Source organism: Plectropomus leopardus, chromosome 1 (assembly GCF_026936395.1).
Source record: "Plectropomus leopardus strain MGB_pleo_1.0 chromosome 1, ASM2693639v1, whole genome shotgun sequence".
Taxonomy (NCBI): Eukaryota; Metazoa; Chordata; class Actinopteri; order Perciformes; family Serranidae; genus Plectropomus; species Plectropomus leopardus.
The window spans coordinates 6,492,193-6,505,392 of record NC_142176.1 but is presented as its reverse complement, the minus strand read 5'-3'; the positions used below and the strand labels follow the sequence as shown (position 1 = coordinate 6,505,392).

At 38.3% G+C, this 13,200-nt stretch overlaps 1 protein-coding gene across 1 annotated transcript in view; it reads right to left on the bottom strand.

Annotated features, from left to right (window-relative positions):
• Positions 1 to 13,200, bottom strand: part of trpm5 (transient receptor potential cation channel, subfamily M, member 5) — a 34,541-nt gene that overhangs the window by 1,400 nt on the left and 19,941 nt on the right. The window contains exons 13-25 of the mRNA XM_088090276.1: positions 10,647 to 10,770; positions 10,290 to 10,435; positions 8,216 to 8,328; positions 8,018 to 8,119; positions 7,533 to 7,791; positions 5,111 to 5,229; positions 4,799 to 4,931; positions 4,495 to 4,669; positions 3,501 to 3,669; positions 1,741 to 1,919; positions 1,356 to 1,488; positions 1,158 to 1,230; positions 131 to 221 (exon numbers count right to left, since the gene is read on the bottom strand). Coding sequence (XP_087946402.1) covers positions 131 to 221; positions 1,158 to 1,230; positions 1,356 to 1,488; positions 1,741 to 1,919; positions 3,501 to 3,669; positions 4,495 to 4,669; positions 4,799 to 4,931; positions 5,111 to 5,229; positions 7,533 to 7,791; positions 8,018 to 8,119; positions 8,216 to 8,328; positions 10,290 to 10,435; positions 10,647 to 10,770 — 1,816 coding nt within the window. The remainder of the gene's footprint in view (positions 1 to 130; positions 222 to 1,157; positions 1,231 to 1,355; positions 1,489 to 1,740; positions 1,920 to 3,500; positions 3,670 to 4,494; positions 4,670 to 4,798; positions 4,932 to 5,110; positions 5,230 to 7,532; positions 7,792 to 8,017; positions 8,120 to 8,215; positions 8,329 to 10,289; positions 10,436 to 10,646; positions 10,771 to 13,200) is intronic.

Below are 13,200 nucleotides of genomic sequence, written 5' to 3'. Positions count from 1 at the left end.
TTTCATGTCAGACAATATATATATTTATATTAAAGTAAATAAAAATACATGTACTTTTTTTTTAATAGAATTGCTTTTTTTAAATGTATCAATTGTGACTAATTTTTCCTGTTTCACATTTCAGACTCACTTGGAGCTCTTGGAGCTTCTTTGCCGCACTTGAGCGTGCTTTGAGCGAAGCACTCGGCCATCCAGGACAACACCTCTCCACAATATCTGACCTGGAGACAAAACCAGAGATGACTGAGGGTTAGGCAAACTATCAGGCAAAACAAGCACAAAGGGACACTAAAGGACCAAAAAGGCAGACAAAAAAAGACACAAAACAACAAAAAGAGACACAAAATTACTAAAGAAAAAGGACACAAAATAACCTCAAAGACAAACAATGAGACACAAAATGACCACAAAGAGGCACGAAAAGACCGTACACCATAAGGAGACACAAAAGGGCTACAAAGTGACACTAAAGGACAAAAAGAGACACAAAATTGCCTGAAAGATACAGAAAACAACCACAATGGGACACAACAAGACCAAAGAGATGCAAAGAAACTGCAAAGATGCAACTACAAAAAACAGGCAAAACGAGCACAAAAGCACACTAAAGGCCCATAAAGGCACACAATTACCTCTAAGACAAACAAAATTACCTGGATAAGACACACATTTACCCCAGAGACCCAAGTGACTAAAAAAAGACACAAAACAACAAAAAGAGACACAAAAAAACAAACAAATTTACAAAAAAACAAAATTACCTCAAAGACACAAAATGACCACAGTAACACAAAACCACAAAAAAGAGGCAAAACAAGCACAAAAGAACAAAAAAATGACAACAAAGAGACACAAAAATATCTCAGTAAGACACAAATTTACCTCAAAGAGACAAAGAAAACCCCCACAAAGCAACATAGACACAAATCCACTAACAAAAAGATATAATATTACCCCCAGAAGACACAAAACAACCACAAAGAGACACAAAACCACAAAAAAACCCACCACAAGGTCTGTGTGTCTTGCTTCTATGTGGGAGAGGTGGTGGGGCCCTTGGCATTTCTAAGCCCAGGGGCCCCTTGTCAATAAGTTTAGGAAAATGTAACTTGACAATGTTTCACATGATGATGTTTAGGTCACTTTTGCAGGTTTACCTGAGCCTCCATGGATGTCAGTCTTTTCTCTTGGTCCTTGAACCCTCCGACAATCCTCAGCAAGCTCTGAACTCTTAATCGCAAACAATTAAATGTAATATTCAGTGTTGCAACTGTCATTTTTTTTACCACTAGGGGGCAGAAGAGCATTAAATGGCAGTTCACAATTTCTTTTAAATTATGCAAATTAACAATTACTTTGAAGAGGTGCTCTTGAGTCTCTCCTCACTGCTCTCCCAATGCTGGCGCTCCAGTTTGGCCAGGTAGTTCTCTTTCTGCACCGTCTCCCATGTTATTAGCCTCTGGTCTAGCCCCGCCGGCAGCTCCCTCTCTGACAAAACACACACACACACACACACACCGTAGCAGCCCAATTTCTAATTAACCAACAGGCAATTTCCATGGATACAGCAGGTGAGGGACAGAGATAAGCACAGTTTGTTTTTCAGTATTTAATTTAATTTGAATTTAGCCAGATAAGCCACATTGAACTATTTCAGTCATTTCTGTCTAAAATAAAGTAGAATGGCTTAATAGTTCCTAATGGAAATATGGAGACATGATGCAAATATAACCCTCATACCGAGATGCTCCTGCTTGGACGCAGGCTGTTTGACGAGGCTGAGGAGGAGCTGAGAGAGGTGGCTGATGATGATGAAGGGTGGGGCCAGCGCTGGACGACTGTGGTACTCCACAATCAGGTTGTATCTCTGGAACTTCCAGAAGATGTCGGTGTTTCCCTGCACCACCTGGAAGGTGTAGCTGCAAATAGAAGAAAAAAACAAATAACTACAAATACGGCCGAGCAGTTGTTTGCATTTATGCACCAGTTGAGTTGCAGTTTCAGTTTACATCAATGTCGGTGAAAACATGGATGTTAGACACACATCTTCCCCCCAGCAGCACAGAAGATTTAAACAATCAGCACAATTTCAAGATTTGTGTCACCAATTTAGTATCTTTTTTTTTTTTTTTTTTGGTTAAGTTTTAAATAACAACAATGAAACAAGGTTTAAAGAGTAACTAATAAAAAACAAAAATAAATAAATAGATATTACAATAGTAATTTAAAAAAAAAAATTTAAAAAAAAAAAGAAAAAAGAATAAGACACTTAAAGAAAACAAACCACATGTAAATGACCTGCAGAAAGTACTTAAAAATATATAATTAAAGGAAAACAAATGGTTGCTAAATGGCAAAGAATATTCTGCTGGACCCTCTAATAGTGTAAATGATTTTCTCTTGATGGACACGTATCTCTCCCCTTCTCCTCCTGAATTATGATGTTGGATAACAGCCAGAAAAGTTGGGTTTTTTTGCAGAACATAATGATGTCACAGTGAAGCTGATCTTTGACATTTTGGATATATAATGTCATCACCTCAGCATTATATCCTTTTAGACGTAAGTCTAAAATACTGTCATAATTAGCGTTTGAAGAGGCACCAGAGGCTTCGTCCTTGCTGCAGCAGCTGTGGGTTCAATTCCAGCCCACGGCTCTCTGCTGCATGTCATCCCCTCTCTCCCCGTTTCACACTTAACCCTCTATAGTACCATGTTGCCTGTAGGTTACATTTTTTGCCATTTCCACTCACAAAATGCATCCTCAATTATGTTGCAATACTTTAAAAAAGAGCCTGGGCCCTAAAAACTCCAACACAACTGTTTAAATTGTAACACAAGTGTCTGGAGGCCATTTTAATCCCTTGACATGGAAATGAGATGGGGAGTATTTATAGATATTATCAAGAAACTAGAAAAAATGACCAGAAAACCACATTTATCATTGTTATGATTATATTATCAACATTAAGTAACAGAAATAAATAGATATATACATTTTTTAGCACTTTCTTCAATTTCTTTCTTTCTTTTTCTTTTAGCTTACTGTCAGGTAATTTTCTTGTAATTTTTTAACTAATTTCTGCTAAATTATTTAAATTATGTTTACTTTGTCTATTTTATGACCAAAAAACCCTCTTTGGTGTTGCGTACCTATGAGGGTTAAAGCTGTCCTATCAAAAAAAGAGATTCCCTCAAGTCGTTTTTCAGATATCACGTTCACACGAATGGGATGCATGCAAAGTCACAGTGACCTTTGACCACCAAATGTAGCCAGTTTGTCTTTGATTCAAAGTGGACATGTGTGCTAAATTTGAATAAATTCCCTGCATTCATGAGAATGGGACAGACAGACAGACATGATGCCTTCAGGGCAGAGGCATAAACAGCCAATAAAATCTTAATTTTTTAAAAACTACAAAGAAGTTCCTAGCATATGTGATCTCATGTCATCAGGCAGACAAACATACGGAGGGCTGTCTGGGTTTCCAGCCTCTGACCTGAACATGGCGATGAGCAGATTTAGCAGCAGGACATTGGTGACAAGAAGGAAGATAACCAGCAGCAGGATGACCAGCCAGTTGGCGTAGATGTTGGGACATGGCGGCCGCAGGCCCATGATAATCTCCTCTGAGTCATTGGTGCAGTTAATTTCAGGCATGCGAGCAGCTGTGCTCCATTTCATGAAAGAACAAAAAAAATTAGATTAGAAGACAAACATTGAGGCCAACAGGAAACATCCCTGACTGAATAAATGGTTAAAATGTACCATTGTCTTGTAACATAAAAACAGATGTTGATTTAGTGCATATACATGATGCACAGTGATTGAGGTGATTTTTTTACATATGAAACATTTAGATTAGCTTATCTGGAAAAAGTTTAGTTAGTTTTCACCGTTTTTTTAACAATATTATTTTGTGACTTAATTTATTTTATTTATCTATTTTTTTGCAGATATCTGCAGAACTGGAAGATGACACTTGCTTTGCAACCATCATCTTTTTTTTTTTTTTTTTATTAATATAGATTTTTCTCCGCTCTCTGGAACTCTCCTTTAAACAGAAAATTATTTATAGTCTTATCTACCTTTTATTTTTCCACACTTCTACCCACTGTTTTATCATTAACTATATTACATCTTTTTCTTCTTCTCACTTTTTAAATACTTTTAAAAAAATATATATATCATTTTATTGTTCTTTTTTTAACAAGCTTGTTAGGCACACAAACCCCCTTATCAGAGGAAATCTTAACCAAAATTGATTTGTGTTTTTGCAAAGTTTTTAACAGTAAAAAATGTTTTTATCACCCTTGTGCCTGTGCCCCTCAGAGTACTCTGTGTAATACTGCGTTTAACACTAACTAACTGACATGAAACATGATAAAAACAGTCACAGGGTACATGTTTATGGATAAATACACACGTAAAAGTTGCATCTTCTTTACACTGAATAAATACAGATGTTTGCATCTACTGTCATTTTTTTTTACCATCTATTTCCTCTAAGGGGATCTGGCCAAAAATGTGCAGGTAGGGGCGGTACAGGGCTCTGCGAAACACCCAGTCAATCCTTGGGTCATTGGGGTGGAGAAGAGCCTGAGTGGCGACACCGTACGCAATCATCCACACGCTCAGGAAGAAAAGGAAGAAGAAAACGTCCTTCATCTGTAAAGAGGAAACATTGTCATCTTCTAAATGAGCTGCAGAAGCTCTGCACAGTCTTCATCTGTGACCATGAACATCAACGCTTAAAATGTTCAGAATTAGAGTTTAGATTCACAGCGTTTTGTGTACCATTCTTTCCACGATGATGATCTTGGGGCCGAGTTGTTTATGAATGGCAAAGATGTGGATCAGACGTAGAGTGAACACCATGAAGTCAATCGCCAGAACCGTCCTTCCTGCCTCGTACGTGTTGTTCGCCATCCTGCAGAATCAAAGAAAACAGACGTACAGACTGACTGTGTGGTTTCATCGATTCTCCAGTCATTGCTTTATTCTAACACTCTCGCTGAGGCCATCGCAACAACACATCCAGAGCCTCCACACTGATGCATTACATGTTACATTTCTTTAGTGTCATAAATGACGTTTAATGTCAGTTACCTGCATGAAACCCCAACAACAAACAGTGAGATGGCAACCATGTCACACTTGTTCCAGTTGTCCTCCACATAGAGTTTGAACTTCTTCAAGATGTTCATCTCTTCATCTGTGAAGAAGCTCTGTGTCATCAAAGAAAGTTTATACATTACTTTAAGACATAAATACTTGTAAATTGTAGAAAAATCTAAAACAAACAAATGAAGACTGAAAAAAAGACTGATTCTCACTGTCATTTCTGGTAGAAAGTGATCTGTGTTACAGTTGCGTTTTGTCATAACAGAAATGAAAATATACTGTACAGAGTTCATGGTCAGTCTGCTCAACTGTTTTTTAAATAAAAATAGAATTAAAAAAATAGAGAAAAAAAGTATTTTATAAAAAAACAAGAAAAAATGCCTTGTTTTCATTTTTGTTTTCTGGATTAAAAAACCCCCAAAACAAAACATATGAAAAATAACCACAGTAAAATAAGTTCTAATTTTGTTTTCCAAATTCCTTTTTTTGTCATTGTACCATTTTAATCTGAAGAATGAAGAAAGACAGACAGATAACGGAGGAATTTAAATAAATGTATCAAAATAAAAGCCCAGAGGATAAAATGAATGTAAGCATAAAACAAAAAATAATAAAATAAATAAATAAATACGAACAAATAAATCTTGGCTGATGCAAATATTTAAGCAAATATTTGTTTAATTATGTACACAACAGGCAAGTTTTACTGAAGCAGATTATAGTCTTGATGTTTATCCGATTTATATTAAAAAAATTAAATAAAGGGAGTCTTTTTTGTAAAAGCAAATAACATTATGAAATGAAAAAAAATCTGTTTTTAAATTTATGTTGTGTGGTACCATTAAGTTTCTATGAAAATGTATTCACACCCTAATAGTTCAAGTTGTTGTAGAGGTAAATGAGCGTCAATAAACCTTTTCCTCCTTTTTAAACCACAGTTTTTTTTCAATATGCCCTCTTCCAGGTCACAAACTGTAACCCTAAAAGTGATAAATTACATAACTGACTACATAAAGTGATAGACGTGTGTAAGCCTTGACTTTCCTACCACAGAGGCCAAAATGTTACCAAATAATGACAAAATACTTGCTCAAGAATTACCCTAAAAAGTGCAGTCAGGGCGTTTGACCAGGGCTGCCAGCTCCTTCTGTCTATTTATTTACCCTAAGTTAGTTACTATTTGTTAGTTTGTTTTTTTAATTATTATTATTTTTTAAACTTACTTTTATTATTGTTGTCCTTTGATTATTATCAAAGGACAACATTATAATCATTATTATAATCAATCATCATTATTATTATTATTATTATTATTATTATTATTATTATTATTATTATTATTATTATTATTATTATTATTAGTATTTTCATTATTAGTATATGCAAAACTATATATCTATATATAATTGCAATTGTGGGACAGTTTGTGGGACAGTTCTTGCTAGTTTGGTCATAGCCTTTCCTCCTATGTTCAATAACAATAACAATAACAAGTTCAAAAATAAAAATATTAGTTAATTTACAAATAATAAAAACATTAAAGTAAACAAATAAATAGATGGCAGCGATCAATTCCATATAAATAATAAAGAAACAGCGGACTATCAAAATCTCTCAGAGACTGACATGATGCAAATTGTCTGTAATACGAGCTTGTTAGCACGACAATGTAAAGGAGAGAAAATCCTCAGCCTGAACACCAGTGAGGTCTGATGTAATGGCACACTATATATTGCTATCGGCTTATATCAGTTCATGCAATTTATTGTTTTTTCCCGACTTTGTGAGAGTGAGCTGCCTTCGTCAGCCCATCTATCGAAGTTAAAAAGCTAGTAAACTTACAGTCTCTAACATTGTTTTATGCTGAGAACAGGGGCCCCTGCGGCATCGCCTGCCTTTATCAGGAGGCATGCACCCCTGGGCTCCATAGCATGCTGGAGCTGCCTGTAGCAGTGCGGTTCTGTATTTGGAAACCTGCGCCACAGCTCTGTTGAGCTTAGGGACCTTCTGAGATGTGTGTTGAAAAAGCGAGCAGAGGGAACAGAGGTGAGGGCCCGTCTCATCTGGGGCTTTTGTGCCCAGGGGAGGAAGGCTCAACGGGATCAGTGCAATAAGGGATCATGCTTGTCTGACCTGGCTCAGTGGAAGGGAGTCAGGCAGAAAGGTGAAAGGCTCATGAATCCTTAAAGCCCCAGAGAGAATGGGCTTATTGTAGTGATTCACATCACCTCCTTTCTCACATACGACTGACTTTTTCAGGCGTGAACGCTGTCGTGCAAACACATCTAATAACAGCACTTCAGAAAAGGTGTCGCGCCGCATGGATCTAACTTCAAATGTATTCAAAAACATGAAACAGAGTTATAAAAGCACTGCAATGTGATTGAATGCTTTGTTTTTTGGTCACCTGTCGGATTTCCTCCAGCACCAAGGTGAAGACCCAGAAGTACAGCATTATCTCCGGGGCTCCGGGGCCTAAAGGTGGCGGTGGGCGGAAGTCCAGCAGGAGCACGTAGGTGAAGAGGAAGAGGAAGGCGAAGTACATGATGACATTACCGAGGAACACGGTGACAGGAGCGCTCCAGAAGCGACGCCAGCGGCGGAGCAGGAAACGCCACCAGACAGAGGCACAGCTCTGAGTGGCTGGACCTCCAGGTGAATTGTCCCTAAAAAACAAAGAGCCGAAAAGACACTTCAGCACTTCTCAAACTCTTTTTTATGCACAAATGTAGATTTTTTTTTTTATTAACGTACAGTGCAGGGTAACTCATGCTACATCTTTTAAGAAATAAATAATGAGAAGAAGAATAAGTTATTCAGCAGATAAACATCTAAAATGAGGATTCACAAAAGTAATTTTCAGCAATTTTTTCCTGCAAATTGCGAACTCACAAAGGGTCATCGTCATCGGTTAACAGCAGAGCCTTTTCAGTGTCCAAACTGTCCAGTTCCACAAACTGCTCATGGCCATTACGATTATCAACTTCCTCGTCACTTAGAAACACACGAGAGAGCGTCAGTGTGCACAACTAAACAACATACAGGAGATGTGCATGACTCTGGAGGGGGGGGCAGCATAAGATTTATCACCTGAACTTTATGAGGTTGGTCCAGATGAGTGCAGGACAGAAGAAAGACACCACGAGTTTGGAGATGGCTGTGTCTGTCGTCATCGACCCCCACCAAATTTTTGTGAGGAGAGCCTGCAGCAAGATGTAGTTTAATATCATTTAGGTTAAAATCAGAGAGGATTTCACCAAAGATCTAACATTTGAAGGAAGTTCACCACAAGATGGCCTCACAGGCCTTGGAATTTTTCTGCCTTGCAGTCTTGACTAAATCCATGAAAACACCACACAGGCAGTCACTGCAGCTGGTTAAAATAGAGAAAAATAAAACAAAAGAATCTCTTTTCCCTTCTCCACAGCTGTCTAGTTGCAGTTTAATGAGTCACTCACATGAAAGGACACCTGATACTTAATCATAGGTTCGTCCACTTTTTGTTCAAGGCCAGTAAAATTGACATTCTCTCGAAATATTGCTTATGCACTGATTTATAATAAACAGCTTACCATTTATAAAGGCTATATTTTTCCAGCTGTGTGCTTTGAATGAAATTCTGTGTAATAACTTCCCCTGCTGACATTGAATACAAAATGGGGACTTTGTAATGACAAGGATGTCTATTACAGCGAGTCCAATGAGCAGCAAAACTGCACGACCTTGAAATAAAAATGTAAAGGTTTTAAAAAACTGCAAAGCAACACTGTAATTCAGCACAAAAGGCAGCAAAATGAACTCTTCATCAAATACACAATACTTTGAAACCCTTGAATGACCATAAAAGAAGTACTTCACTGCTGGAAACACGGAAGCTACGATGTCTATGTGGTAGAAAGACACAAATACTATTGTCATTGGTGCTATATGACAAGAGAAACCAGAGAAAATGGATATTTTAGCTCAAGTGGGAGAAAAACTGCAACTACCAGAATGCACTGCACCTCACCAGACCAGAACAAACTCCTGCTGGTTGGTGATGTAAAGCAACACATGAAAATCCAGGGTTGTTGGACCCACTCACTCTACCAGCTCTGCCTAGTTTTACAGTTTTACTGGATTTTGGTCTGAGTTTGTGAGACAGAAAGAGGAGCGGGTACGTCTCTTGATCTGCCTCTATCAAGCTGAGTACGGTCATGAAAAACCTGGAAAAGTCATGGAATATGCAAATAGCAATTTCTAGGCCTGGAAAAGTTTTGGAAAACTAAATATACCCTAAAGGTTTTGGAAAGGTTATGGAATTTTGATTTCCAAACCTGTAAATTTAAACATCCAGTGCTAATTTTCTGTTTTTAAAATATCTAGCTGTGGTAAAATGTGTAATTTTTGACTTCCTCATTTTTCAAGATCTATGTGTTTACATGTGTTTTGTTAAAAAAAGGCATTAAAATAAATATAAAATACAGCCACACAAAGATATGTGTCCCTCCCCTAAGCAAAAAAAATAGACAAAACATAAGTCCCTCCCAGTGCTTACATTTTTTTGACATGTCTCCCCCTTTTTGCACCACCCCCTCACCTGTCATAAATAACAAATAGTCCTTGAGTTATATTTCAATATTCAGTTCTGATCCTGTTCTAGCTTATTATTAGTATTTTTTAAAAATAATACATTGTTGAAAAAGCTATTATAAAGTCATAAAAGGAACAGTTAGGGAGTATCGCTAGTCATTTCAGAGAATGTATGGTCTTAAAAATGTCCCTCAAAGTCATTGTAAAGTCATGTAAATTTATTGGTAAAAATGCGTATGAACCCTGTTCTATACTCTTTTTGTCCACAGTGGCGGTATGGGTGGCGGGCATTGCGAAAGTGCGTAAGTAAAGCCTTTAGTTAGAACAACAGCCTCAAGAGCCAACGAAACTCCACTGAATGAAGCTCTTGCATTAATAAGCATCATCCCTGGAGTTTCGCTGTGGAGGGAGGAGGGATACCTCGGCACTGGTTAGATGAAAGGAGGTTTACCACGGTTCATCTACACCTACTACCCACATTGTTTTGATATATAGCTGGATGAATATTGGTAAAAACATCTCTTTAAATGTTTTACTATAGCTGAAAGAAACATATTAGTTAAATGGGAACATGGATGTGTCAGCTTGTTACCTGAACTCCATCGTGGGCGAAGAAAGATTTGGCGTCTGCCTCTGTGGCCAAGTTAAGGACTGTAGATTTGCTCCAGCAGTGTGTCCTCCTCACTAACAAAGCGTAAGCCCTGTCTTCACTGTTGGAGTAACACTCTCCAAAGACATCTGCCACGATAAGAACAGTGTGCACACAGGGTCACCCACTCGGCTATATTTGAAGAATTTGCACATTTAGATTCATATTCCACTTCCCTCCAGTGGGATCTGTTTATGTTGCTTGAGGTCAGTGAGTGTGCCTCTCGCTATGTTTGACCTTTCCCCTTTTTTTCTCTGATCACACTGTCAGCTGTTGTCATAGTGCGGTTTATACACTCACCAAGGGCGAACTGCTCATACTTCGCCTCCTTCATACTACGTGCAGACTCAGCCTCAGATTCCAGTCGTGCCATCTCTTTCAGAATCTTACAACCCGCCAGCGCTGCCGCAACCGCCTCGGGGCCCTGAAGGATTAAAAGAAAGCTGGTTCCAAGAAATGGGTCTGAGAGAGGGATCTGAGAAATCTAGTTTAGAATTTTAGAGAGATGCTGCTTTTTGCATCTAAATGTGGTGTGCATCACACTGCAATAGATACATTTCTACCTGCAAGCGCTCGGTTTCTAAAGGCTCTCAGTCTGATTGTTTTGGACCGTGTAACACTTCTCACGAACGGTGAATAATTCAGGACTCACATAAAATGTAAGCACTCCTGTGCTGCTCAGCTTATCAGATTTTAGGTAAGACCTCTTTACCCTGTGTTTACTAACAGTACTGATGTGAACAAAGCTGTCACAGCATCAGGAAACGTTTATATCTTAGGTGTAGTTCTTATTATAGCCATCTCCAGCCGTCAGTCATGTTGGGTATGATAGCAGGTTGTTTTGAATTTTGGTTGTGGACTCATCTTACCAAAGATATGACTAAAGTAGTGTCTATTTTTTCAGACCTGAGATAAGTTTTCCTTCTTTCCCTTCAGGCTTTAATTTCAATTCAGTGCACTATATATAAAAATCAACTCAAACTTTCTTGAGAAGAAGTAATTCATCATAGCGAATGTCACGTCTTCATTTGCTTGTTAATGTGTTTGAAAGTGCAGATCTGAAAACTATGTCTCTGTTTCTGCTTGTTGATATCAATATCTTACCTTATTGTCGCACTACCAGTCATCGCTTTTTCATCAAATTTAGATCCTCATCTCTGGAATTCACTGAGTAAAGCCTTGAGGTCGTCATTTTCCATAATCACTTTCAAAACTCATTTAAAAAAATATCTTTCATCTACATAGAATTGACTATGTCCGTTGCAGCTCTTGCACATTTAAATTATTCAAAATTTTGTCCTGAGTATTTTCTTCCTTTTCATTTCTTTTTTCCTCTTTATCTTTTTTTTTGCTACATGTTTTCTTTATCCATTTGATACTATTTTTTTTTCTGCTTTCTGTTTTAATGACTTCATCCCTCTTCTACACAGTTAACATCACTTTGTAGTTTTACTGTGTAATACTTTGTCCTTATCATTGTACAAATAAACTAAACTGAAAGGAGCTCTAAATGACAATCAGAACATTAGTATAGCAGCAGACAAACATTTGTTTTGTAGAGATATGGTGGAGTAATGCCGTCCAGAGCAGAGAATAGAGTCACACTCCCTCAGTCTGTGTTGTAATCGGAGCTTCTCTGTTTACTGCTGTGGTAGCTGATCTGGCTGAGCCTCTCTGCATAAATCCCACTGGCAGCTAACTGTTGCCACCCTGCACTCTGCACACTGGGCAGTTACTCCAGTCTGACCAATGGTGGTGGCTTTCTGTTTTCATAGAAACGTAACACCAACCCTCCAGTACATTAGCACCGTTAGCTCTGGTGGCACTGTTGCTGTTGTTAGCACTGTTTGCTGCTATCAGCCAGCTCAGATAACTTCATGTTGAGACCTGTGTGTAGACAATCTATGCTGCATGAAACTAGACAGACAACTTCTGGACGGCATAGGAAAAACAAATAGTCCGATGTAACAGTAGGACGGTAAAACTCAACACACATAGCAATATGTTGCGATGGTAACATTGCATTGTTTACAAAGAATGGAATAAAATATATATATGAAAAAAATGTTTCATGTGTATATAGTTTTTCTTGTAATGTCCAGTAAATTCAAATGCAAATTGCCTGTTTTTTTTGTCTTCTGTGATGGAGATTCATAACATCTGTGTGTATAAATTCCGTCTCGGAGCATGGCAGTAAGTTTAAAACATTTTATTTTAAAAGGCAATCACTACTTTTGCCAGTGTTGCATCAAAGTCTGTTTCACCGTCGATATGCGTAACCCAAACCTGACCCTAACCCTTTGCTTTACCATCCTAACCATCAACAGGAGGGAAACACTAGTCGATAAGGGAACACATTTCAATACAACACTGCTACTCTCTGCTGGACCAACACATCCTAATTCCAAGTTCCCACGTATCGCCGCTTTGTAGTGGCCTCTACATTTTTCACTCTGGGTATCCTTTCTGTGTCTGCTATTAACTTTTCCAGATGCTGCTACCAAGACGTCAACACAAGCACTTTATGGGATTACGCTGCACGTGGTTATTTTTAGGCAACAAAAGCACACGGTAACCAATGCCCGAACGTCAATGAAAGCACATGCTGGCATGGATGGTTAGGATTAGGAGGCACCGTCGACATGGTAAAATGTCACATTTAGACAGGAAGCAAACACTGGACTCCTGCAAGAAAGTCCGGGGTTTGTTGGACCCATCCACTGTCCCTCCCGCCTGCACTCCTTGTAATACATTGTTACCGGCAGTGTTTCAACCTGACACTGTCTGTGGCCGTCCGGCTGATTCTGCAGGTCCGGTGGTGTATTTTAACACCGCAACCAGTTCTTTCCAGCCA